The sequence below is a fragment of the Candoia aspera genome, chromosome 4 (genome assembly GCF_035149785.1).
Source record: "Candoia aspera isolate rCanAsp1 chromosome 4, rCanAsp1.hap2, whole genome shotgun sequence".
In the NCBI taxonomy this organism is placed as follows: Eukaryota; Metazoa; Chordata; class Lepidosauria; order Squamata; family Boidae; genus Candoia; species Candoia aspera.
Genome location: NC_086156.1, coordinates 4,694,861 through 4,721,109, shown reverse-complemented (window position 1 = coordinate 4,721,109; position 26,249 = coordinate 4,694,861). Strand labels below are relative to the sequence as shown.

The 26,249-nt window shown below is 45.6% G+C and overlaps 1 protein-coding gene across 3 annotated transcripts in view; it reads right to left on the bottom strand.

The window, feature by feature from the left end:
- CRHR2 (corticotropin releasing hormone receptor 2) overlaps nucleotides 1-22,264 on the bottom strand; it is an 81,698-nt gene extending 59,434 nt beyond the window's left edge. For 2 of the 3 annotated variants that reach the window (XM_063303324.1, XM_063303322.1), the window contains exons 1-2: nucleotides 22,142-22,264; nucleotides 21,890-22,009 (exon numbers count right to left, since the gene is read on the bottom strand). In XM_063303324.1, the coding sequence (XP_063159394.1) occupies nucleotides 21,890-22,009; nucleotides 22,142-22,229 (208 nt within the window). In that variant the 5' untranslated portion in view covers nucleotides 22,230-22,264. Of the gene's footprint in view, nucleotides 1-21,889; nucleotides 22,048-22,141 lie in introns of all 3 variants that reach the window. The other variant, XM_063303321.1, reaches the window with a different exon arrangement.
- Nucleotides 22,265-26,249: the final 3,985 nt, after the last annotated feature.

Here is a 26,249-nt window from a genome sequence, read left to right as displayed (position 1 = left end):
ACGTCACCAAGCCAACAGCCAAGCTCAGAGAGCACCAAGGACTCCACAGGTCAACCCTGAGCTACAGAGGTCCTCTTCTATTGAAATGCAGGATGGCTAGCATTCTAGGTCTGGATGGCACCAAAGCTATCTCCAGGATAATAAACTCAGACAGAGGGGGGAACAACAGCAATTAACTCTCTTCCACTTTTGTGAATAGAAGGAGTGATGACCTCAGCGTAGGGGCAACCACACCAAGATGTTGGCCACAATGGTGCAATCAAAGACCCACCAGTTTTTTACGTTGGCTGCAGGGGCAATGCCCATGAAAATCAGGCAGAGCCACCATCTTGACTTCGTCAACCATGCCCTCTGGACACACAAGGGGAAGGGATGTAGGCTTATGTCTGGATCCAAGAAGGGGGACAAGGCACTCAAGTTCCTGTCCAGGATGTGAGGATTGCTCTGCTGACAGTTCTCAGTGGGCAGCGGCAGGGCAGAGTGGCAAGCACTGAAGCTCTGGGCATGCCGTGCACCCAAAAACACATTGAGACGCCCTCCCCAGTAGCTTCCTGCCATCCAAACAGATCCAAAAATAACAGCCCCATCAATCTCATATGCTTTTTCAAATGGATTCCACCAGCTGAGTGACAGGAAGAAAGGCCAAATATCTGGAAATGTCTCTTGTGTATCTGACTGCTTCTCCTGCAGGCTATGTTCACACAAAGTGCTTAACCAGGCCAATTAAAGATCTAGATCAGTGTTTCTCAACCTCAGCAACTTTAAGACGTGTGGACTTCAACTCCCAGAATTCCCCAGCCAGCATGGCTGACTGAGAGTTCTGGGAGTTGAAGTCCATGCATCTTAAGGTTGCCAAGGTTGAAAAACAGGTAGTTTTTTTTTACAGGTACTCCTTGCTTAGTGACCACAATTGGGACCAGAATTTCGGTTGCTAAGCAAAGCAGCCATTATGCAAATCCATCCTGATTTTACCTTTTTTGCAGTGGCTGTTAAGTGAATCACCATGGGTGTTAAGTGAACCACATGGTCGTTAGGTGAATCACACAGTTCCCCCTTGATTTTGCTTGCCAGAAGCCAGCTGGGAAGGTCAACAACAGCGATCACATGACCACGGGACACTGCAGCGGTCATAAATGCAAACTGGTTACCAAGCACCCAAATTGTGATCACGTGACTGTGGAGATGCTGCAACAGTCGTAAGTGTGAGAACTGGTTGTAAGTCAGTTTTTTCAGCACTGTCGTAAGTCTGAACCATCACAAAACGAATGGTTGTTAAATGAGGACTACCTATACATTAAATGGTTTGAAATGGCACAGCAGGATTAATCATTACACACCTACCATGTCGTGTGGACTATTTGGAGGAGAAGAGAGGACGCTACCAAGTCCAGTCCCCCCAACTTGCCCCCACTGGGAGAAGCACACACTTGTGCAGAGAGCCGAAATCAAACAGAAGCTCGTGAAAATTCAGGGCCTCCTGTGCAGAGAGCTCTTCTGGCTGGAGCATAATTCTGCCACTTGTGAAGTGCAGGTTCTCAGCTCACCAGAGTCCGTGGAGGACTCTTGTCAACAGCTCGGGGGGTATGTTCCAGTCAAGGAAGAAAAAATCTGCTGGAGTGAAGGCATGAGTTTAGAATGTCACTAAATGCCCAGCTTGATATCAACCAGAAGGAGAAAACTCTGCAGAAACCATTGGAGAAGGATTGCTAGCCGTTATTCTGGATTTCCAACAAGGAGGGAGGGAGATGTTTGCTTCGCTTTTTCAGAGAAAGCCAAACATTTTGAAGAGACAATGAGATGGAGGGAAATGAAAAGAATGGGCTGAGTTGTGCTTGTTTCAACCTTTCAGAGCAGTGTTTCCCAATCTGAGCAACTTTAAGAGGGGCGGACTGCAACTCCCAGAATTCCTCAGCCCACCATGCTGGCTGGGGAATTCTGGGAGTTGAAGTCCACCCCTCTTAAAGTTGCTCAGATTGGGAAATGCTGTTTTAGAGCCCCTAAGTTTGACTTGGATTCTGTCACAGAAGGGCAAAGTCATCAATGGCTTCAGTGTCAAAAAGAACAGACTCAGAAAGGAGAGTTTTGCTAGGGGATGGGAACAAGCTTGTATACTAGGCCAGGTCACTTCTAAAATACCACTCTGGGAGATCCCCACCCAACAACATTGGATAATTCTTATTTATTCTTTGCCAGATGAATATAAGAAAACAAAAACAGCTCTCCTAGCTCTGCTCTGTTCTCCTGTTTCAACAAGCCCAACTAGATGCCACCAAGAAATGTTAACTCCTGGGATTTCAGCAATGGAAACACTGCCTGGGGAATTCTGGGAGTTGAAGTCCACCTGTCTGCCCTTAAACTCCCAGAATTCTCAGCAATGGCCAAACTGCTTGGGGACTTCTGGGTGTTGAAGTCCACACATCAGGAGGGTGCCCAGACTGGTCAATAGTGCATTAGTGGCTATATTTTTTTTCCATAAATAAAACCTGTGCAGTCCTCAGGTCCATGTTAAGAAGTCACACACTTTTCCCTCCAGAACAGCAGTCTAAATTTTAAAACCCTAATTCAATAGGGGAAAGGGACTGCAGAATTCAAGAAGAGACTGATCTTTTACTTTCTTGTCAAACGGACTAATTCAAGCTTTTCCAAGATTCAAGGACTTGAGAGGTCTCATCAATCAACCGAATGAAAGGCATTCATTAGCACATTTCAGATTGCATTCCCCAGGATTTCTACTTCTCATTCTTTTCTTTTTTTTAAATGAAACTTCACTGTAAGGAAATGAGCTAGGTTCTGCACCAATCATAATTAAAACATTGGAGATGCAACTTCCTGGCTTTGCAGTGAGTCACTGAACCACTTCAATGTAAGATCGATCAAGAGAAACAAATGGAGATTTAGAGCAAAGTAAACACCATTACTTCAGCATCTTGCTTTCAGGGGCCACCTATCAAAACCAAGACAGAAACCTGTCAGGGGAAAAGGGCCTATGAAGACTCTACAGGTAGTCCTCGCTTAACGACCATTTGTTTAACAACGATCTGAAGTTACGACGGCCTCCGGAAAAGTGCTTTACGACCTGTACTCACACTTCGGACTGTCGCAAAATGTTGCACCACCCCCACAGTCACGTGATTGCAATTAGGGCACCTGGCAGCCAGCTCGCGTTTATGACCAATTGCAGCGTCCTGTGGTCATGTGATTGCGACTTGCAATCTTTTTTGCCAGTTTCTGGCAAAAAACTTCCATTGGGGAAGCTGGCTTTGCTTAACAACCGTTGTAAACATGGTTGTAAAATAGGGTGTGGTCACATGGTGAGTCACCTAATGACTGCACTGCTTAACAACCAGTTTTCCAGTCCCTACAGTGATCGTTAAGTGAGGACTACCTATATGCAAAACATCCTCGACCTGCTTGTTGAAGTTGTAGAAAATAAGTTAGAGGTGAAGTTGAGAAAAATGAGAAGGATGAAAATCAGGCTGGGGATGGCTAAGCAGGAGGGGGATCAAAAAGGTCAAGATGACCATGACTGCACAAAGCCCCACACACTTGTATGTGTCAAATGATGTGCATAAAAGGGTGGGTTTCAATCACATGGTCATGACCACTACTGATTTTGTGAGCCTTCCCTCATGGTCACCCCAGCTGGGCAGCCTGCTCTCAATGTCTGTGGCCCCCTTGAGATGCCCTTCCTACAATCCCTAGATATGTGGACTTCCTCAGCAGCAGTGCCTCTTCTAATATCTCTGGATTGCATATCCTCTGAACTTGCATGAAGTGGACTTCAACTTGACTTTGATCCTCACCAGGTTAGCTGAAAACCAACCTTATTTATTTCCCACTTCAAACACTTTCTCACCAGCAAGGACCAAAACTGTCTCAATCTCTCTGATTATGTGCTACCAAGTCGGTGACTCCTGGCAACCATATAGATGGATTTTCTCCAGGATGATCTGATCCCAGCCTGCTGGTGGTCCTCTTCTTCTCCTTCCTTCCACCTTTCTCAGCATTATGGACTTCTCAAAGGAGCTGGATCTTTCCATCCATCCATCCATCCATCAAGTGCCATCAAACTGGTATCAACTCTTAGTGACCACATGGGCATTCTTCAAAAGGGTCTGTCTCCAACTTGGTCCTTCAGATCTTCCAATGATGCACTCATCACCACTCTAGCTGAGTCCATCCACCTTGCTGCTGGTCATCCTCTTCTTCTCTTTCCTTCTACCTTTCCCAGCTTTATGGACTTCTCAAGGGAATTGGGTCTTTGCACTGATTGATTGATTGACTTGATTATCTGCCACCAAGCAACTTAGCGACCATAGAGATGACCTTCTCCAGGATGATCTGTCCTCAACCTGGCCCTTTAGGTCTTCCTACAGTGCATCCATCACACTGTGTAACACCTTAACTGCTACCATAACAACAACAACAACAACAACGAAACAAAAACAAAAGCATTGCACTCATGTTCTCCCCAAGATCCCCTCGTTGTCAAAAAACACTGCAAGCCTTGAAGTTGTTCTTTGCTCTATTTCTAATTAAGAGGCCCTTTGCCCTTATCCCAAAGAAATGAACAATTAAAAAGGAACAGCAACCAAACACAGCCCCTACTTGCAGCTTTCAATGCCTCTTTAATGAACCAATTCATACAAAGGATGCATCAGAGAACAACAGTAACCTGTCAGCTCTTTGCTCACACCTGGTACACTGTTACTGAAAGGCAATTAAATCAAAATGCAAGTGTTGATCAACAAAAAGGTACTGAGGGAGCCCAAAATTCAAAACTAAATAGGAGGGTCACCTTTCCTAGAAGAAAGGAGAATAACGCCTAATCCTCAACTGTGGGAGGCTCCGGAGACTCAGGGCCTCTAGGATCGATTCACCTGTGGCTAGATCTATCAATGGGCATGTATCGATACAGTTTATGGGTTGGAGGGATGAATTACAGGTAGTCCTCGCTTAACGACCACAATGGGAACCGGCATTTCAGTTGCTAAGCAAAGCAGTCATTAAGTGAATCCAACCTGATTTTACAACCTTTTTGTGGCAGTCGTTAAGTGAATCACCATGGGGTTAAGTGAATCACTTGGTTCCCCATTGATTTTGCTTGCCAGAAGCCAGCTGGGGTGGCCAAAAATGGCGATCCCATGACCACGGGATGCTGCGATGGTCATAAATGCAAACTAGTTGCTAAGGATCCAAATTGTGATCATGTGACCATGGGGACGCTGCAACTGTTGTAAGGGAGAGTACCGGCTGTACGTCGGTTTTTCAGCACCGTCGTAAGTCTGAACCATCACTAAACTAATGGTTGTTAAGCAAGGACTACCTGTATGCCTCTGATTTATTGAAACACCCAGCAGGGATTACAGAACAACCACAATCTCCTTTAGAGTCAGCATGTTTGACCAGTGTGTAAAGGAATTTCCCAAAATGCCCTGGGCTAGCATCACTCAGAGGCACGGCACAAAATGGAAGAGCCACCTGTCCTACAAACTTGGTAAGGGAGACAGACCTGCACATTTCGTTACAGCAGGACCATCCATCTTTTCTAACACCCAAAGGCACATGCTGTCAAAAAGCAGCCTTCCAACTTCACAGCCAAGGGGTGGGAAAAACCATTAGAACGTGGACGACTGAGCCATCGCCATTCAGGCTCGGAGGCCCCGGACTTAAAAGATGCTGATTCCCGCGGCATAACCCTGGGGCCGCCAACTTGCAAAAAAGACGGGGCTCCTCATTAGAAGAACTCTTGTGCTCAGCTCATCTGAAAATAGCTTCAGGAGGAAAAGGATGGGGTGTGTTTTTCCTGTTCTTCTAGAAAAAGATTTGCTTTTCTGCCCCAAACGACCACTTGTAATTCAGGTGGGTGGGTGGGTGGGCGGGTGGGCGGAAGGAAGGCAGGAAGGAATCTAAATAAAAATCTAAGAGCAAAACAAAACACACTGAATTCAATTTATTTGGCACAAAATAGTGTGGCTGGAATGATGCTTTGCTTTCATCTCCTTTGGGCGGTGATACCCCCAGTAGTTGCTTTTCAGATGTGTTTTATGTCAACCTTTTTAATCTTACTAAGTATGCACGACATTCGCCTCGAGGCAAAATGTTAGCTGGACACAGGTCAGCCTGGCATAATCGCTGTGTATGTGATGGACTAACTTCACCACCCAAAGGCACATGGAAGACGTGATGACTGCCGTGGCAGTTTTTTTTCTCCTGGAAAAGAATAATCAATTCTAAACTCAAGGGAGATGGATTAGAGCTGACAGTGTCAATGGGGCACAACTTTGATTCAGTGCTCCCCACCACTATCTTGACTTTTTTGACCCTTCCTCTGCCCATTACAATGGGGCACAGCTTCGATTGGGCACTCCCCACCACCACCTTGACCTTTTTGACCCTTCCTGCACTTCACCCAAAGTGGCAACCTCAGTGAGGATTTGGCATGAATGAAATTTCAAGTATGTTGGATTCATTATTCCTGTACACCCAATTGTTTCCTTCATGGTGCAGAAGAGAGAGGGATCACCTGGTGTCCCACTTACCATCTTCGTTCTGCTGCCATTACGTACATAAAAAGGTTGAAGCTGGAATAACCAAAGGCCACCGCTTTGCAACTCTCCATACCTGGATTATATGGAGACTCTTACATTTGTTGTTTATTTGTTTAGTCGCTTCCGACTCTTCGTGGCTTCATGGACCAGCCCACGCCAGAGCTGCCTGTTGGTCGTCCACACCCCCAGCTCCCCCAGGGACGAGTCCGTCCCCTCTAGAATATCATCCGTCCACCTTGCCCTTGGTCGGCCCCTCTTCCTTTTGCCCTCCACTCTCCCCAGCATCAGAACCTTCTCCAGGGTGTCCTGTCTTCTCATGATGTGGCAAAAGTATTTCAGTTTTGCCTTTAATATGGTTCCCTCCAGTGAGCAGTTTGGCTTGATTTCCTGGAGGATGGACTGGTTGGATCTTCTTGCAGTCCAAGGCACTCTCAGGATTTTCCTCCAACACCACAGTTCAAAAGCATCGATCTTCCTTCGCTCAGACTTCCTTATGGTCCAGCTCTCGCAGCCATATGTTACTACAGGGAACACCATTGCTTTAACTATGCGGGCCTTTGTTGTCAGTGTGATGTCTCTGCTCTTAACTATTTTATCGAGATTTGTCATTGCTCTTCTCCCAAGGATTAAGCGTCTTCTGATTTCCTGACTGCAGTCAGCATCTGCAGTAATCTTCACACCTAGAAATACAAAGTCTTTCACTGCCTCTACATTTTCTCCCTCTATTTGCCAGTTATCAATCAAGCTGGTTGCCATAATCTTGGTTTTTTTGAGGTTTAGCTGCAAGCCAGCTTTTACACTTTCTTCTTTCACCTTCATCATAAGGCTCCTCAGTTCCTCTTTGCTTTCAGCCATCAAAGTGGTATCATCTGCATATCTGAGACTGTTAATGTTTCTTCCAGCGATTTTAACTCCAGCCTTGGATTCCTCAAGCCCAGCACGTCGCATGATGTGTTCTGCGTACAAGTTGAATAGGTATAATATATAATATATATGCTATTATATATATAAAATAAAATAAAATAAAATAAAATAAAATAAAATAAAATAAAATAAAATAAAATAAAATAAAATAAAATAAAATAAAATAAAATAAAATAATACAATGACTCTGCAAAGCTGGGTACCTCTTTGATATAGGGAAATATCGATAATGTAAATTCTTGCCTGTGGTTCTCATCTCTATCTCTCCCTGCCTTTTGCCTGCCCTTGGTCTTGTTTCTGACCATTAACTGTTTTAATTTTTTGCTGCTGTTTCCTAAATAAAGATCAAGCCACATTTCTGCTTGCGGAACCGAATGGCGGGCACGCAAGCTCTGATCTGAGACGGGAGCTAACTGGGGATGCGCTGGGTCCAAACCCAACTGAAAATTGCCCCCAGTGATTTTCCAACCCAATAAACATCAATATCCTATTTCTTTTTCTGAAAACTTACTTTGTAAAAGGCAGGGAACTCATGCAAGGGGACAGGGGTCCTGTCACCCGTCTGCCAGGCAAATTATGAAGACAAATTCACTGGCGCAATTTGTAATTTAAGAAAATGTGACTCTCTTAATACAGGAGAAGAGGAGGGTTTGAGGAAGTAACCTGCAGGAGGCCCCGCCTACTTGTGGTAGGAGGGACTACAGCAGGAGTAGAGAGGAGTAGAGAGGACTACAGCAGGAGTCAGAGCCCAAAGTAGGACAGAGATCCATCTACCAGCTCTTTCTGCCCGCCTTTCCTTCCGTTTTTTTTTTTTTTTACCCTGATGTTTGTTTATTTTCAATTCCCTCTTCACAAAGCAGATTGTCAGGGAAGAAGCAATAGCTTGTGCCCAGGGTCTAAACCGGTGTTTCTCAACCTTGGCAGCTTGAAGATGCATGGACTTCAACTCCCAGAATTCCCCAGCCAGCCATGCTGGCTGGGGTATTCTGGGAGTTGAAGTCCACACATCTTAAAATGGCTAAGGTTGAGAAACACTGGCCAAGAGACATACAGTGGAAGGGGAAACTCCAGTTTAAATTTCATCCTTGCTCTTAATTTACCCCAGCAGCTTTAGGCCACCCTCCCCTTCTCTCCCAACTTCTGGGAAATTGCCAAGAAATAATAATAATAAAAAAAAGCTCCTCTCTTTTCCTCAGCTCTAGGGAGGACAAAAATACCAAATCTCCGTATCAAGCTGTGGTTGGCATTGCAATTGGATCTTTCTGGTTGTTGGCGTGGCTAATTGCTTTCGTTCTAGTTGCTGGGATTGAATAAAACAGTCTTTTTCTCCCTCTGCACCATGTTCGTTTTAATTGGTCCATTATTTTGGCTGGAAAGAAATGTTGCTAGCCTTGGGATCTGGTTCCTGAAGGAGATTAACAAGCCCTCTCTCTGTGTTCAGACCCCTGAGCCCCACTTTTTTCTAAATCAGTGTTTCTCAACCTTGGGCACTTTAAGATGGGTGACCTTCAACTCCCAGAATTCTCCAGGCAGCTTGGGAATTCTGGGAGTTGAAGTCCACACATCTTAAAGTGCCCAAGGTTGAGAAACACTGTACTTGCTGTTATTTAGTTTTCTAGCTCTGTTCTGCACCCTGCAGTGATGCAGCCCCGAATTTTTCCTTGGATCTTGTTTTTCTTGTTGGCAGAGTGCTAGAAAGCTTTTGGCCCAGGAGAGATCAGAAAAGTCACACATCAGGCATTTCAATAAAAATAAATTTATTTACAGAAAGCACAAAAACATATTTACAGGCTTTTTGCTGAGAGGAGAGATCTCTCTCAGCTGCATACTCTCTGCAAGCCTAAAGAGAAGGAACTAAGTAACAAGCAAACTGCCCTCGCTTCAGGCTATGTAACTATTAACACCTAAAAAGAGGACAATTAAATTCAACCTCTTCACTCGCAAAAATAATTAGTTACCATAGTAACCTTAATCTGTAGCAGAAAACAATATACCAATATTTCTCACCTGTTCCTGATTCATGGGGTCTTCTGTGCCCTGCCACAATTTGGGGTACCCCCCTTCTCTTTACCATGGTTCATCTTTTCTACAATGAAGCATATAGGCAGTCCTCACTTAACAACCATTTGTTTAGTGACGGTTTGGACTTAGGATGGTGCTGAAAAAAACAACTTACAACCAGTACTCACACTTACAACCATTGCAGCATCCCCAGGGTCACGTGATCATGATTTGGATGCTTGGCAAACTGGTTTGCATTTATGTCCATCGCAGCATCCCGTGGTCACGTGATTGCCATTTTCGACCTTCCCATCCGGCTTCTGGTGAGCAAAATCAACGGGGGACTGCATGATTCGCTTAACGATCACATGGTTCACTTAACCCCACGGTGATCCGCTTAATGATGGCTACAAAAATGGTTGTGCAATCAGGTCAGATTCACTTAATGACTGCTTTGCTTAGCAACCGAAATTCCGGTCTCAATTGTAATAGTTAAGTGAGGACTGCCTGTATTCTCTCCTGGCTTCTTAGCTGCAAAAAGAAACTTTTCTTTCTCTCTGCCTTTAATTTTAATTTCCTTTCATTTTGGAAAGACTTGGGGTATCCTGCAATCAAGTGTTGCATTTTTCTTCTTCTAAGGCAGGAGAGGAAAAAGTCAAACCCGCCGGCCACCTTTACTGTGATGTGTACTCAGGTTTTATTTTTGTTAGTTATTCACTGACATTTTTAAGCTTCCCCCATCAGTCTCAACCTCTAGCAATTGCCTGGACAATCCCTGCAGTTTTCCTGGCAAGATTTTTGAAAGTGGCTTGCCCTGGCTGCCTTCTTCCTAGGGCTGAGGGAGATGGACTGGCCCAAAGTCCCCCAGCTGGTTTTGTGCCTAAGGAAGAACTAGAACTCAGGGTCTCCTGGTTTCTAATCTCCCACCTGTAACCACTGCACCACCCTGGCTCTCACAATAAAAATTAAAATAATCCAAATAATAATGGTAATCAACTATCCGTAATGGCTGTCCAAGCAGAGGTAAAGGCCATAAGGAGGGAATCAACCTGGGGGGGATTTAAGATGCCAAACAGGTGTCTAAGGCTTTGGAGAGGCTGAACATACCTGTTCAGTCTTTTTATGTAAACTGTCTTGAGGTTCTGTAGTGGGCTATGAATTAGGGCTGTCAGATCAGGGTTGCAAAGATGCAGATGAGCATGAGGGGACAGCAAACAGATACAAAAATGCTCATTCTTGGGTGCCACCTGCTGGACATCTGCATTATCACAGCCCAAACTTAGTACAGGTAGTCCTCGACTTATGACCATTCGTTTAACAATGGTTCGAAGTTACGACGGCCCTGGAATGGGCACTTTATGGCCTGTAAAGCACTTACAAGCGTTGCAAAATGTTGCACCACCCCTCTACAGTCACATGATCACATTTCAGGTGCATGGCAACCACCTCGCATTTACAACCGGTCGCAGCATCCTGCGGTCACGCAATTGTGTTTTGTGATGCTTTTGGCCATTTTCTGGCAAAAAGCACCCGTTGGGGAAGCTGGATTCGCTTAATGACCACTGTAAAAATTGTTGTAAAATCATGTCCGGTCACTTATGACCGCAGTGACTTACAATGGGAATTCCGGCCCCAGTCGTGGTCATAAGTTGAGGACTACCTGTTATCCTGCTTTGATAGACGGATTATGTGCCATCAAGTCAGTGTCGGCTCTCAGCAACCGCATAAATTGGTTTTCTCCCTGACAAAGCCACACTATCAATTCACTCTTAAATAAATGAGAAATTCCAAGATACCGCTCCATCAGAAATCCTCAAAATTTTTCTGGGGTCCTTGCTCATCCAAGCAAGCTCGAAGAAGCTAAACGGCGCTGATGAAAATCAGCCAAGTCTGGTTCTATATTAAGCCCACATGGGTCCGAATTTAAACCCGATGAGACAAGCAGTTGTTCGCTGGCTGTTGATCATTCCTTCCCTCACCCTCGAAAGCTGTTAGGGCAGCGAGACACCCAGGGCATAAATTCCACTGTTGTTTTTTGGTGCCACATGCTTTGCACCCAACGGCCCTTCTTCCCGGCCAAGCCAAACAATTCTACAATCGTGAATCCCTCTGCTTCACCCTCCTCTGCTCGCTGTTTCTCCCAAGAATGGATGAAATTGCCAGCAGCCCCTCATCCCCCCCACCCCGCTTTCTTCTTTTACACCAGCTCCAATCTGTTGCACTCAGAGCAGATTGTGTACACAGTGTAAATGCTAAATTAAGCACCGTAAAACAAAAAGTAAACAGAAGCTTGACCTCACACACAATGGAAGCGAGATCCAGCCAGTGCAGCTTCAGATGCACAAAACCAACATGAAATCTGACCCCCAAATCAGTGGGCTTTAAACTTTTTCAGGCTACAGAACCTCTGAGTTTAAAAAAAGAATTGTGGAACCCCTGATCAAGAGGGAGAGGATAGAAAATTGGCTGAGTTCAAGGTTTTTTCCCCCCCCTTCCTCCTTAATTTGTCACGGAACCCTTATCAAGTTCTAGTTGGTAGGATTCGAACTCGTATCGTTTTCATTTTCCTATCAACATCGGTGGCCTCTGGGCAAACCATCCTCTGCCACAGGGTTTTTCAAAGTGTGTTCTTCACCAAACACAGCGCACGAGTTTGAATCCTACCAGTGTTCATTTAAAAGGACCAGAAAACGGCCTGAATTTTGCTAACAATATCCTTAGAGTAGGGAATACGTGCTAGATCAGAGTCGATAGCCTGCAGCCTTTGGACCATCCCACTTGTCTGTAATACCACATTTCACTTCCCAACAATTTAAGGGCCAAAGTTAAAAGCAAATTGAGCATGCTTCATGGTAGTTTCCGAAATGATTTTACAGGTAGTTAACACAAAATTAAAAAGCAAAATACAAACTCAGTACAGAAATACATTTCAACAATAGTTTAAATAAAAATATAGGTAGTTAAATACAAAAAGCTCCCCCACCCTCCCCAAACAGGGAAGAAATGGACTAATCATGGCTTTTTCAGCAAGCCTGGGCATCCCCTGGTAATAGACAGCCCACCCGCTGGCTGCATTATATGTAATATCTTCCCTCTTGTGGTTTTCTTTTATCTATGTTTATTGTTTTAACTGGTTAAGTAGAATGTTTTAATTGCTGCTTTTATTGTAAGCTGCCCAGAGTCACTTTGGGTAAGATGAGCAGCCATATAAATCTGGCAAAAAAATAAATACATACATAAAATCTCTGCTGTCCCCCCCCCCCCCCCCCGGTTTGCACAATAAGCATCCACCAGGTTTAACCCCTGCAGCTCTTACAATCTCTTCCCCATCCATTAAGGGCCATCCTGCCCAGCAGAAGGTTGCCCTTCCTTGCACTGGACAGACACACAGTCTGATGTGACGCTGGGCAGTTTCTGACATTAAAGATAGGAGGTAGATTGGGGGCCAGGATATGCTCTGAGTCTGCTTGGGCAAATGCAGGGCCTATGGAACAAAAAAAACCTTGCAGGAGAAATTCTGAGACCTGATGTGAACAAATGTGAGATGCCTTCCCCACTACAGAACAGTGCTTCTCAACCTCAGCTGCTTTAAGATGTGTGGACTTCAGCTCCCAGAATTCCCCAGCCAGCCGTGCTGAATTCTGGGAGTTGAAGTCCACCCTTCTTAAAGCTGCTGAGGCTGAGAAGCACTGTTTTAGAGCATGCAACAATGAACTGGGAGTTGGTCCTATGATGCCCACTAGATCAGGTAAGTAGCCAGCAGGCAGCAAGCAAGTTCCATAAATTAGAAATTTGCTCCTTGTAGATGTAAATATTGCAAGAGGAGAGCTGTGTTAATCTATGGTGGCCCCAAATGGGAAGGAGTCTGGGACAATTAAATCTTATTTAAAGGCAGAAGCTTTGGTGAAATGCAGCTCCCTTCGTCAGATGCCCAAAGCAGTTAGATTTAATTTTTGCATCACTTGCCTCCGACAAAGGGAGTTGCATTTCACCCAAGCCTCTGCCTTTTAATCAAATTTTTGAGTGGGAAAAAGGGCTCCCAGGTTCCTTCTGCCTTGTAGATGTAACCGCCCCCACTTAAAGGAGTGAAAAGCCCAACCACAACTAAATTCAAGCCATGAAGAATCTGAAGTGCAAAAGCAGCACTGAAGGAGAGAAAAATCTTAAGGTGCAGCTGATATTACTGAACGCTCTTTGAAAAAGCTCCATTTTTAAAATAATATCCTAAAAGCTATTTGGGGGGGGGTTGCAGTGTTACAGCCAGTGTAAAAGCAAAAACATTTTTGGGCCAGGAATTTGACTTCTGTGTTCATTAAGGATTACCTATGCATTCGTCCTCCTAAAATGAGATGGGGGGAAACCCTCTTTCTCAGGCTGATAACCTAAAAGGAATTCACCAAAGCTCTAAGCAAAACCTAGCAACCGTAATTCTTGATTTTATCATTTCAAGGCTAGGAAACAGGAAGGGACATGATGCGAGGCAGCCCTTGAAAACGGTTCTAAAGCTTGCCCAAATGGCAAGCCCAGATATCTGATCCAGCAAAACCCTGATGCATTTTTCCAAGATGCATCTCCAGGATGAACAGCGTGTTGTGGGAAGGGAAAATCTTTATTTTCAAGATAAAGCATGAAAAACCCTGGATTATATATGTGATCCCAGCTCCTGGCTGGTTCTGATGGGGTGGAAATTTGGGGAAGTGGGGATGTCCTGTCTGAATCAGTCATCTTCTGGAGAGGACCTTCTTTCTCTCATCCATATCTGAGGGACAGTCTTGGATGTCCCAGAAGATTGATTTTAAAAATTCGTATCTTCATTTCCACAACCTCAGTTGTTCTCCTGTTCTCATTAGCAGACATTCTATCCTATTCCACATAGAATTCACAACAGCACAATTTGAGGTCCTGCCCTAAATGGTTTCCACTGGTGGACCTCACAATGTTTCTTACCAAGTTCCTTACCAATCTTAACAAGGTTGGGTCTGTGACACCCATGGGACGAGACTAGACTGTCACCTGCATTACACCCGACACGCTGATCTCGTCAGACCGTTTCTGACAAAGCTTCCAACCCAACACAATCCTTGATTTTAGATCAGCTGCTGCAAGGGTGACGTCTTCAAACATGTAAGAAGGTTGCAGACATTGTAGGAAGAGAGTGTGGCACAAAGTCAGGAGGAGACCCAGTATCACCTTTTCCAACTAACTTTTCTTACAGGATGTAAGCTTGTAGCTCCCTTCATCAGATGCGCAGTGTGGCTAGACTGATGTAGGGTTTGAATTGGGGAGAGGTGCGGAGGAAGGAAGGGGAGGAAGGAAGGAGAAGATACGTAGGTTATGCAGCCTAGCCCAGTGTTTTTCAACCTTAGCAACTTTAAGATGTGTGGACTTCAACTCCCAGAATTCCCCAGCCAGCATGGCTGACTGGGGAATTCTGGGAGTTGAAGTCCACACATCTTAAAGTTGCTAAGGTTGAGAAACATTGGTCTAGATGCTCTGTTCCCCTGATGAAAGGAGTTGCAGCCCACAAATGCTGATGCCTTTGAATGAAATCTATTAGTCTGGAAGGAGCTATCAGATTCCTAAGAAGGTTGCAAAGGTTCTTAGCTGTGGTAACTGGTGGATTTGCTCCACACCCAGCTACATTTGTTTTTCTAATACTTTTTATTAAGAGATTTTATTTATTTATTTTTCAAACTTATACATCTCACAAATGAGATGGGCGGCTATATAAATATATATTTATATTGTATATACAGTAGTAAAGGTAAAGGTTTCCCTTGACATTAAGTCCAGTCGTGTCCAACTCTAGGGGGCGGTGCTCATCTCCGTTTCGAAGCCGAAGAGCCGGCGTTTGTCCGAAGACACTTCCTCCGTGGTCATGTGGCCGGCATGACTAAACGAAATGCCATTACCTGCCCGCCAAAGCGGTGCCTATTAATCTGCTCACATTTGCATGTTTTCGAACTGCTAGGTCGGCAGGAGCTGGGACTAGCAACGGGAGCTCACCCCGTCACCGGATTCGAACCGCTGACCTTCCGATCGGCAGGCTCAGCAGCTCAGCGGTTTAACCCGCAGCACCACCGCGTCCCTTGTATATAGAGTATATGTATATATATATATGTATATATACAGACACACACATGCATATCATAATGATTTTACACAGATAATAAGAAATACAGTCAAAGAAAAATATATAGCAAAGGAAGTGTGAAAAAAGGGAAAGAAAGGAAAAGGAAAATAAACACAGAGAAAAGAAGATATAGAAAAGAAAAAGAAAAGAAAAAGCAGAAAGCATATATGAAGACATGGTTTTTGATATCCCTCTCAGCAGCTCTAATTCAAATTCTATTTCTCTCTATCTAATTCTAATACAATTCTAATCAAACTGCTCTCTCCAATTTCATCATAATTCCCTTCTTTCTACAACCTATTCTTTCTAACCATCCAAACCATAAATCACAAAGTCATTTTCTTTCTCACGCAAAACGTCCGTAAGAGGTTTCCGGTCATTGATGAATGCCAATCATTTCTTTCTCTAATCAAAGAAGTCAATTTGTCCCTCTCACCAAGTTCTGTCAATTTCACCAACCATTCCTCCGAATCTTTCCATCTTGTTGCACACCATAATGTCACTGCAGTAATCATAGGTTGAAATAATCTTCCATGCCTCTTTTCTAACTTTATCCATCAATCCTAAAAGGAAAGGTTCTGGCTTCAGTTGAATATTAATCTTTAAAATCCTCTGCATCACCCTATGTATTTAAACCCATTTTAAAGCTTTTTTACATGTCCACCAAGCATGATAAAATGTCCCTTCATGTTGTTCATATTTTCCCTAGAGCAGTGTTTCTTAACCTTAGCAACTTTAAGATGTGTGGACTTCAACTCCCAGAATTCCCCAGCCAGCATGCTGGCTGAGGAATTCTGGGAGTTGAAGTCCACACATCTTAAAGTTGCTAAGGTTGAGAAATACTGCCCTAGAGAGATTTGCTCCCCTGCCTATCTAAATTTGACTTTCTGCAATTCCATCTCTTTCTTTCACCTCTGTTGATGTCCTTCTTTTGGGCTCTCCCAGCGATTTGTGCCCTGAACCTTGATACCTTCCACAATATTTTTATTCACTGCTGAATTATGACTTATTTACACGATGTTGGTTTTTGCTGTGCACTAAATAATGCTGCTTGCTGTGGTTTGCATCTCTTGCATTGCTTTACATTTCCTTGTTTTTTTTTCCTCCTTTGGTCTATCGCCATTTGCTAAATAAAATAAAACATCTGAGGGATGGCTTAGCAGACAGCAGCTTCTCAACAGCGGTGCCCATCTGCATTACATTGTCTCTAGCTGCCTCCCAATGTCAAGCAAAGCCATTTTAATTTAAACAGGCTCTTATCTTGGAGAAGTTATGGCAATGTCCCCTTTTCAGCCTGGGAAAGATCCATCTATGTGGTCACTAAGAAAGGCTTTTTAAGCAAGGCTGGCTGGGGAATTCTGGGAGTTGACACCCACACATCTTAAAGCTGCCAAGATTGAGAAATACTGATCTGGTCCAACCGCCTGGCCACCTGGGAGTTGAAGTCCACATATCTTAAAGTTGCTAAGGTTGAGAGACTCTGGGTTAGAGGAACTGGGAGTGTTCAGCCTAAAGAGGAGAAGGCTGAAGGGAGACATGAGAATGGTCCTTGAAGAGTTGTGGGTTTATTCTCCAGATCTCTGGAGCTCCCGAGGGTAGGACGAGAACCAGCGGTGGAAGCTGTATGGAGACAGATCCAAACTCGAAATAAGGAGGAATGGGAGCTATCAAGCAATGGAACAACCTGCCACTTGAAGGGTTTTCTTTCTCAAGAAAATATCGGACAGCCATAGACGGTCTGAGGATTCCTGATGGTGCCCAGCTAGAAGGAGAGAAAACTTGGAAAGCTTGGTAGGAACGAGGACGCTTCTGGGGTCCAAGTTTATTCCTTATCAGGGCCCCTGCATGAAACCAATTAGCAAGCAGCTCAGGAGTGGCCCAAGGGAGAACGGCTTCCCTCTGTTCCTTGTTCCCTTGCGGAACTCACTGCCACAAGAAAGAGCAGCATTGACAGGCTGCGACAGAGTTCCAGAGGAAGGATTTAGCCTCAGCTATCTCAGAGGAGCACCCGAACGCTTGGTTCTGAAATGATACACTCCAAAAACCAGGAGGTGCATTCCTAACATTTTCTTGGCCATGATATGAACATGGCTTGCCACTGGCTTCATCCAGTGTGCTTCCTTGCATATGCAATCTAGCCTACAACCCCGGGGTTCTCTAGTGATCTCCCATCCAGCTACTAACCAGGTCTGGCTCTGCTTATCTTCCCAGCCAGGTGAGCCAGGCACTGCCTCTGGCTGAGACAATAAACCCTAATGCCTGCATTCAGATTACAGGCTTTCTCCAAACAAACAAACCACTTTATGGGTTCATAAGACAGCCAACCCCTGCAGCATACTGGCTCACAAACCACCAACTTAGTCTAGCATATTCAGCAACTCTTTCCTTGAAAAAAGCCCTTCGGTGTTTTTTTTTTAAAAAATTCTGGACTTGGTACAACTTTACAAACACACAGATTTATGGAAGTTTTCCACAGTTCTAATAACAATGTGATCATTTCTCTTTTGCTACTTCCTTTTCTCTTGCTCTTCATTCCAGCTAAGAACCTGGATGTCACCGATCTTACCCAACCAGATCACATAAGTATTTTTTTTTCCTGACTCAGGTTTAAGGTTAGGGCTTTTCTTTGCTTTTTAAAAGGGGTTGGGGATTATTTGGGGAAGCAGCTACGAGGCTGGGTGTGTTCCCCATCTCCAAGTGGAAAGAAACTGGAATGTTTTTCAGGACCCTCCGCAGATTGCAAAATCAGACATTGGGGGGCCCTGTGCAGTTTGCATTAATAGGCTGCCCATTAGTATTTCAATTTTGGTTTACTGAACTAGGGCAACGTCAAACCACAGCTTCTTATCTTGGCTTGGGTCAATTTTCCATAATTTAAACTAGTCCCAGTCACCAGCTGAGACACAGCAAAAAACCTCATTGGTTTCAGTGAAGAAAAAGATGCTTCCAGGTTCCTTTGCAAAAGCTGCACTGAAGGGGCGCCCTCAAGCTTAAGATGGAAGCAAGCTACAGATATTGGAAGCAATGATTGGGTACTATCTGTTAAGATGCCGGGATACATCAACCCCATCAATCAGGAAAGAAATGCTAACAAGAAGGAGAAAGAGTAAATTAATTTGATACAATCAGCCCAGCTGTACTTCCTTAGTTTCAGCAAAATGCAGATCATAGGCTGGAAATCCTTCCTATGTTGCATTTTACCTCCTGCAGCTGGCTTCGAAAGTCTCAGGCAGACAGTGATAATTTTTTTAAGAAACAGGTGGAAGCAGGTGCCACAATATAACAGCACAATTAATATATACCCACTTGCAGGTGTAAAAACCTCTTTTTCAATTAGGCCTTTAGGGGAGTCCTGTGTCAGCCGGTGGCAATGCTAGTCATATTGCTGAATTATTCCCTTAAGTCACTTAGAATAATTCCTCCTGAATAATTGCTCCTCAGTGTCCTTTAACACACACACACACACTCCTGTTCTTACCACTAGGAAGATGACCCAAAGTGGACTTTTTCTCTGTAGGTTTAGCTCATGCTTGTGACCGCGATGTGGGCTTCAAATTCAGAGCGGCCACCTCTCAAGTTTAAGCAGAAGGCTGATCATGCCCCCGGATCGTTTCATGTCTCTGGTGTGGAATTATGTAAAGGAAGGGGTTAAGGAGAAAAAAAAAAGGCTAACAGGGTATTAAGGATAATAGGAAATGCCAATATCATAATGCCTTTATAGAAATTAAATTGTGCAACTGCATCTGGGATGCTGTGAACAGTTCTGGTGGCTGCACCTCCGAAGGGATAAAGGGGAGCTCGAGAAGGTTCAGAGGAGGCCAGCTAAGATGATCCTGGGTTAGGAAAGGTTGTCAGGAAGGGTTGTGACATCTGGAAAGGAGACGAATGAGTGGGGACGTGATTCAGGTGCACAAATAATGCATGGTGTGGATAAAGGGGACAAAGAAGCTATTTTCCCCCTCCCAACATATTAGAACCGAAGGTCACCCAATGAAGCGGTATCCTGGAAGAATCAGGACAAAAGAAAATACCTTTTTACATAATGTGTAAAGAAACTTTGGAATTCGCTACTGTGTGCTGATGACCAGCTCGGTTGGCTTCCAAAATGGGTTGGACCCACTCATGGAAGTCCTGGGGATCAGTGGCTCTTAGCCTTGATGGCGATGGGGCTGCCCCTGAGGGCCATCTGCTGGGAAACCTGTGGGCCTCCTTGGGTAGAAGGCTCGACTAGATGGGCCAGGGATCCCATCCAGCAGGGCACAGTTTATGTCCTCATGTTCTTAAAGGTGGCTCTCAGTCTTGGAGAAAAAACTGGCCAGCCACTCTCAATCCTGCATCTAGCATTTGCAATGGATACAAGTCAGATGTGACCACTCCAAGGTATTTCCAAATATAAAATGTCAGGTATCAGGCAACCAAATTTCTAAGATGTTTCCTTCATTGAGATAATGTAGGATGCATCCCCCAGGAGAGATTTCAGATTTCTGGTGCACTGACCAGGGGCCAGAGATCTCATAAACAACAAATATACTGTGATTTCCAGGAGGACTCACATATTCAGGACCAAGGATGGGAAGCCATGCAAAATCCTTTGTAATGTGGTTTTTTGATTTCCAGCCCTTGGCGCTCCCAGAATTTGCTGAACCCCACTCAGATCTTCCATTCAATGCGCTTTTTAGTTTGACTTTTATTATAGTAGACAGAAATTTACAGAATAGTAGTAGGAAGGGAATAACTATTTGGGGGGGGGAGTTGTTTAGGAGGTTTAAATGAATTTTTTTTTCTTTATTTTAATGTAAGGGGAGGGAGTAACTGTACTTAGTGATTTTTATAATGTGCTGAAGGGGAATGATTTATAGAAACACTGTGATTTTGGTTTAATATAGAGTAAGAGATTTATTATGGAAAATTTTTGTATATCCTTGCTGTTTAACGTCAGAAATCACATCTTCCTTTAATGTTGTAAATGTTCTTTTTCTTTTGTGTTTTCAACCCGTTTTAGTTTTCCTTCTCTTTTTTGTAGTTTTTTGTTTTTTCGTAGCGTTTGTCTTTCCCTTTAAACTTAATAAAATTCATAATAGTAATAAAAAAGATCCTGCACTCAACGCAGTGTTAAATAATAGGCAACAGCTTCCCAGGAGGAGAAGCTTCTTTTACTCTTTTCTCAGCAACTCTGAAATGAGAAAAAAGGATTCCCAAGCTGGTGTGCATGGCTCAAAGAAGGACGGGACGCAGAGCAACCTGATTTTTAAACACAGAGCACTGATTGTGGAAAACATCCTGGCCATTATGCCCCTTTGTTTATCGCAACACCCCTTTCTTCTATCATTAAGGCAAATCTTCCTTCCTGCAAGCAATGCCTTTGTGTTTTTTCCAACTTCACCCAAAGGGTCCAGAAAGGGGTAAACGTTGGGTTTCACCCACAAATACCACCATCCCAGAAAAACTTTGCCCTCAACCCCAACTGAAGTATCTCTCCCCACCCTTTTCGGACATACACAACTAAACACTCAGTCTCTGTGGGGGCGACCATTTTACCCAAATTCAGTGGGGTTTATTCTCTTCCATGGACCAAACTAATTTCCACATTTGCGTGATACCAAATTGAAATGGACAGTTAAGGAGCTTGGAAACGAGCAGCTGGCATCTGCAAAGCCGAAATTCAAGAATGCCCTAAGCGTGTCTGGAAACAGGACATTGGATCGAAGCTTGCAAGGAGATGGTACCACCCCAGAACGAAGGAAGATTAATTAGGTGAGACACAATACGGAATAACAGGGATTTTCCTAGCCATTTCATTGATCCGGACTTGAGAAAGAGATTCCGGTGGTGGCTAGGATTAGCTTTGCACGCACATGAGTGTGCACACACACACACAGAGACTATTTGCACCTACATATTACAGAAGAGGATATCCAAGCACTGTTTACTTATAAATAACGCATGCACCCATTCACTCCCGGGCAAACAGGGGGTTCTGGACCACGCACATTCCTGCTGTTAACAGCACCCCGTTCTCAACCTTCCCCAAACTTGAGTTCACCCATAAACTTGCAAGGAACCCAACTCCTTAGAAGTCACGTCTAGGGGGCTGGGAAAAAGAAGATTAGCGCACATCGTGGTGGGACCCCGGAAAGCCATTTGGGGGAGGCGGGCAGAAGACCCCTTTGCTGCGGCTGCTGTGCAGCTTCCCCCAAGATCCAGCCCAGGGGTGGGTGAGGAGCAAAGCCTCGGAAAGAGAGAGGAGGGTCCGGGGAGGGGGTCCGCGGCTGCTACTCACGGGTGGTGTTGTACTTGACTCCGTTGACGAACTCGGGGCAAGGCCTCTCCACCAGCTCCCCGGCGCCACTCTTGGGCCAGCAGGTCCCAATCTGGTCGGTGGTGGCACTGCAGGAAGGACCTTGGCGCCCGAAAGGGGAAGGAAAAAGGGAAGAGAGGGGGGAAAAATCATTCCAGTGATTCTGGAGCGCAAAGCCTCAGCAGTGCAAGCTGAACCGTGCCCCCCGAGCCCCGTGCCTTCCTTGCCCCCTACCCTCCAAGCTCTCTTGCAGGACATCGAAGAGGCTGCAGTTGGCATCCCAGTCGTCGATGAAGAACCGCAGGATGGTGGTCTCGTTCATCGCGGGTCCTGGCGAGCCGCCCGGCGCTTCCCAGGTGCGGCGCGGCTGCCTCCCGCCTCCTTTCGGCTCTCCGAATTAAAGCCAAGCCGCCTCTCCGGGCTTCTGGGGGCGCATCTCTCTTTTTCTCTGCCCCCCTCCAGCCAGCCCTGCCTCTGAGTCGGGGGGAGGGGGCGGGGCGGCATAAAGGCTTCCTCGGAGGGCACCTTCTCCACCCAGCGGGAGGGGAGCCAATAGCACCACGGGCAGCGCCCAGCAAGGGGCTTTCGGGCCCCCCCGCGGAGCCGCGCCCCCCCCAGCCCCGGCAGCCGGCAACTGGCTGAGGTCTAACCCGCTGCTCCCCCTTCGAGGGGAGGACGGGGACCCCCCCACGTGCGCGCCGCCGCCCCGATGACTCGCGCTGTTCGCCGCAACGGGGGATCCGGCCGGCGAGAGAGGAAAGCGGGGTGCGAGGGAAGCGGGTCTCCCTCCCGCGGGGGAACGGAGCCCGGCGTTCTGCACGTGCTCCATCATGCTCTGCTTCAGTGGGCCGAGGTCGAAGAGTCCCAGGTCTGGCTGACTCAGCCAGGGAAGCTCGCGGATGTTTGGAGGCCCCCCTTCCTCTTTCTCTCGGTCTCAGCCTAACCAACCTCACAGGGCTGTTGTGGGGCGCAAAGAAGGAGTGCTGCTTGGCTGCGTTAAGGATGGGGGGGGAAAGCAGGGTAGGAATCTCGCCGACAGATCGTGGACAACGGGAAAGGATCCAGCTGCCTTTGGCGTCAATCTGTTTTGCCATCACACCTCTGGCTCTGTGTTTCTCAGCCTCAGCAACTTTAAGATGATGTCCACGCCTGCTGGCTGGGGAATTCTGGGAGTCGAAGGCCATGGCTGCTGGTTGGGGAATTCTGGGAGTCGAAGCCCACACCTACTGGCTGGGGAATTCTGGGAGTCGAAGTCCATATATCTTAAAGTTGCTAAGGTTGAGAACACTGGCCTAGGAAGTCAAGACACAAATCGAGAAATTCCCGGTGACTACACAGATGTATCCATAATAGTTTCTTAGCACAAGACGGAAGCGGACTGCCTTTCCCTTCTTCCAGCATATTTTTAAACTTCCCCCTATAGCCTCCAGCACTGGGATTTCCATGTGGCCTCCCATCCAGCCCCATCCCTGCTTAGTCTCCAAGCTCAGAAAACATTGGCCATCCTTCTGAGATGGTACGGATTGCGTTTAACTAAATGTCATGTAATTTACATTTCATGGAAAAGAAAGCGCATGCATTTTAATTGTTTGCTTTGGCTCGGCTGTTCGGAGGGCAGCCCTTGGCACGCTTCGAGGCCGAGGGTACCTGGGTATGAAGTGCCCCACCCTGTCTTAGGGAGCTAACGCCATTCCCCTGGCACAGATTCGCTCTCTTTTCTTTTCATGACACTTAAATCCTGTTGGATTCAGGGCACAAATTGGAGGTGGAATTTTTAAAATGGATGATCTCTTCCCTCTGTCTTTTGTAGTGCAGCTGCAGTGAGAAAGGTCAAAAGCAGGGAAGAAGGGGCCGGGAGACGTATTTTGAGTGTCTCCTGGCCGTAGACCCTCTTCTACAAATATTCTTCCCAATGAAATCAATGCATTATTTTTCTCCACCTGGTTGCGTTCTGAAATTGCAAGCTCCGCAGAACCAGTGGAGAAAGAAGACTCTAAAGGAGGCATCAGCATATTGCGAAAAAATTTTAAGGCAAGTCTGGCACACAAAACCAACATTTGGAGAAGAAAAACATCCTCATCTCTCAGACAAGAATGAAACCACCAGAAGCCTTATCATTCCAACCTATACAACCAGATTTGGCTCCACCTAGTGCCTAAATCAAGGTATGACGCTATCCACCCAGGAAGTTTTCAAAGGCTGAACCCATGATATTATTTGATGCTCTTGTGAACCTGAAAAGGACAGAGACAGGGTTTCCAAGGTAACATAAGCTGTGGCCAGGAAAACCCTAGATTCAAATCTTCCCTCGGCTTCAAAGTTAACTGCCTGAATCTCACCCTAATTTACCATTGGATAATTTGACAGAGTAGGAAGACGAGGGATGAACATTTTTCACCATGTAGATGTTGCCAAACTTACTCAAAACGGGGAGAGGAATGGGGTTCAAAGAGGTGCTCTTTGGTTCAAAAGCCACGGTCAGCGGCACCCACAGAGGGATCATGATGCAATTAAAAAAGGGTAGCTGCATGATTTTGGCCACCATCTTGACTTTTTTGACCACCCTCCCTACAGACACCCCTTGCCAGGGTAATGTAGTGGTGAAAGTGTTGTCCTTACAACTGGGGAGACTCAGCTTCAACCTTCAGCCATGTAACTTTGGGCCAGCCTTTTTCTCTTAGCTCAGCCTGCCCCGCAGGGCTGTTGTGGAGGAAAACAGGAAGAGAGGATGGTGGTTGGTTCTCCTTGACTGGATGGAGGCTAGTCAACCAGCTCCCTGAGATGCTTCGATCTGGATTCCTGCTCTGAGCAGGGGGTTGGAATGGATGACCTCAAGGGTGCCTTCCAACCGAGGAGACTCTGATTCTCATTTTTTCCTCCACAATAACTTGGCCTCTCAGGAATGCTGGTAGTCATACCAATGTTTCTCAAACTTGGCAACTTTAAGATGTGTGGACTTCAACTCCCAGAATCCCCAGCCAGCCATGCTGGCTGGGGAATTCTGGGAGTTGAAATCCACACATCTTAAACTTGCTGAGGTTGAAAAACACCGGTCATGTGCTGTTCCAGTGCAACCTCCATGCCCCAGCCTGAGTGCCCCACAGACTGCCTGCCAAGCAGAAACAAGAATTTATTTTTCCAGCGGAGCCTCATTAGAGCAGCAGTGTCTTCCTGACCTCTAGCACTTCCAGTCTGGCCTCTTAAGTTCCCCTTGTACCCTCTTTACTCTTCCCGTTTTGCATGCAGTTCATCATGTCCTCCAGACCACCAATCACAGCCGCTTCCCCTTACAAAGAAATCCAATATTTGGGCAATTGCAGAGGGAAAAAAAAATGGCCAGAAATAGAGGAAATTAATCAGGCTCAGCCAAGTTGTTACCTGGATGGGGGAGCCCCAGGCTAGATTGTGAAGCTGAAAAAACATCTGGGGAGGAAGGCGGTGGAAAACCTATTCTGTATCAGGGTTAAGGAAATTGCAGAGATGCCATCATCCACCCTGACTTGACTCAAAGGCATTTTAACAGAAAGAAGAGAAATCTTTACCTCTCCTGTACGATAGCCATCTATTTGGATAATCCAGTGTATGCATCTGGCTGAAGCATCTGTCTTGTCCCTTCCCTTCCCTTCCCTTCCTTCCTTTCATCAATCTATCTACACATACATACATACAGGTAGTCCTTGCTTAACAACCATTCGTTTAGTGATGGTTCAGACTTACAACGGTGCTGAAAAAACTGACTTACGACCGGTCCTCACACTTATGACCTTTGCAGCATCCCCATGGTCACATGATCACCTTTTGGGCACTTGGCAACCAGTTCGCATTTATGACCATCGCAGCATCACATGGTCACGTGATCACCATTTTCAACCTTCCAGGTCGGCTTCTGGCAAGCAAAATCAATGAGGAACCACGTGATTGTTTAACAACCATGTGGCTTGCTTAAGGCTCATGGTGATTCACTTAATAACTACTGCAAAAAAGGCAGTAAAATTGGGTCGGATTTGTTTAATGATGCTTTGCTTAGCAACCAAAATTCTGGTCCCAATTGTGGTCATTAAGCGAGGTACATACATACCTACTAAAGAATGAATGCTGACATAAAGAATGCTGACTATCAGCATTCCTGAGAGGCCAAGTTATTGTGGAGGAAAAAATGAGAATCAGAGTATCCTCGATTGGAAGGCACCCTTGAGGTCATCCATTCCAACCCCCTGCTCAGAGCAGGAATCCAGATCGAAGCATCTCAGGGAGCTGGTTGACTAGCCTCCATCCAGTCAAGGGGAACCAACCACCATCCTCTCCTCCTGTTTTCCTCCACAACAGCCCTGCAGGGGAGGCT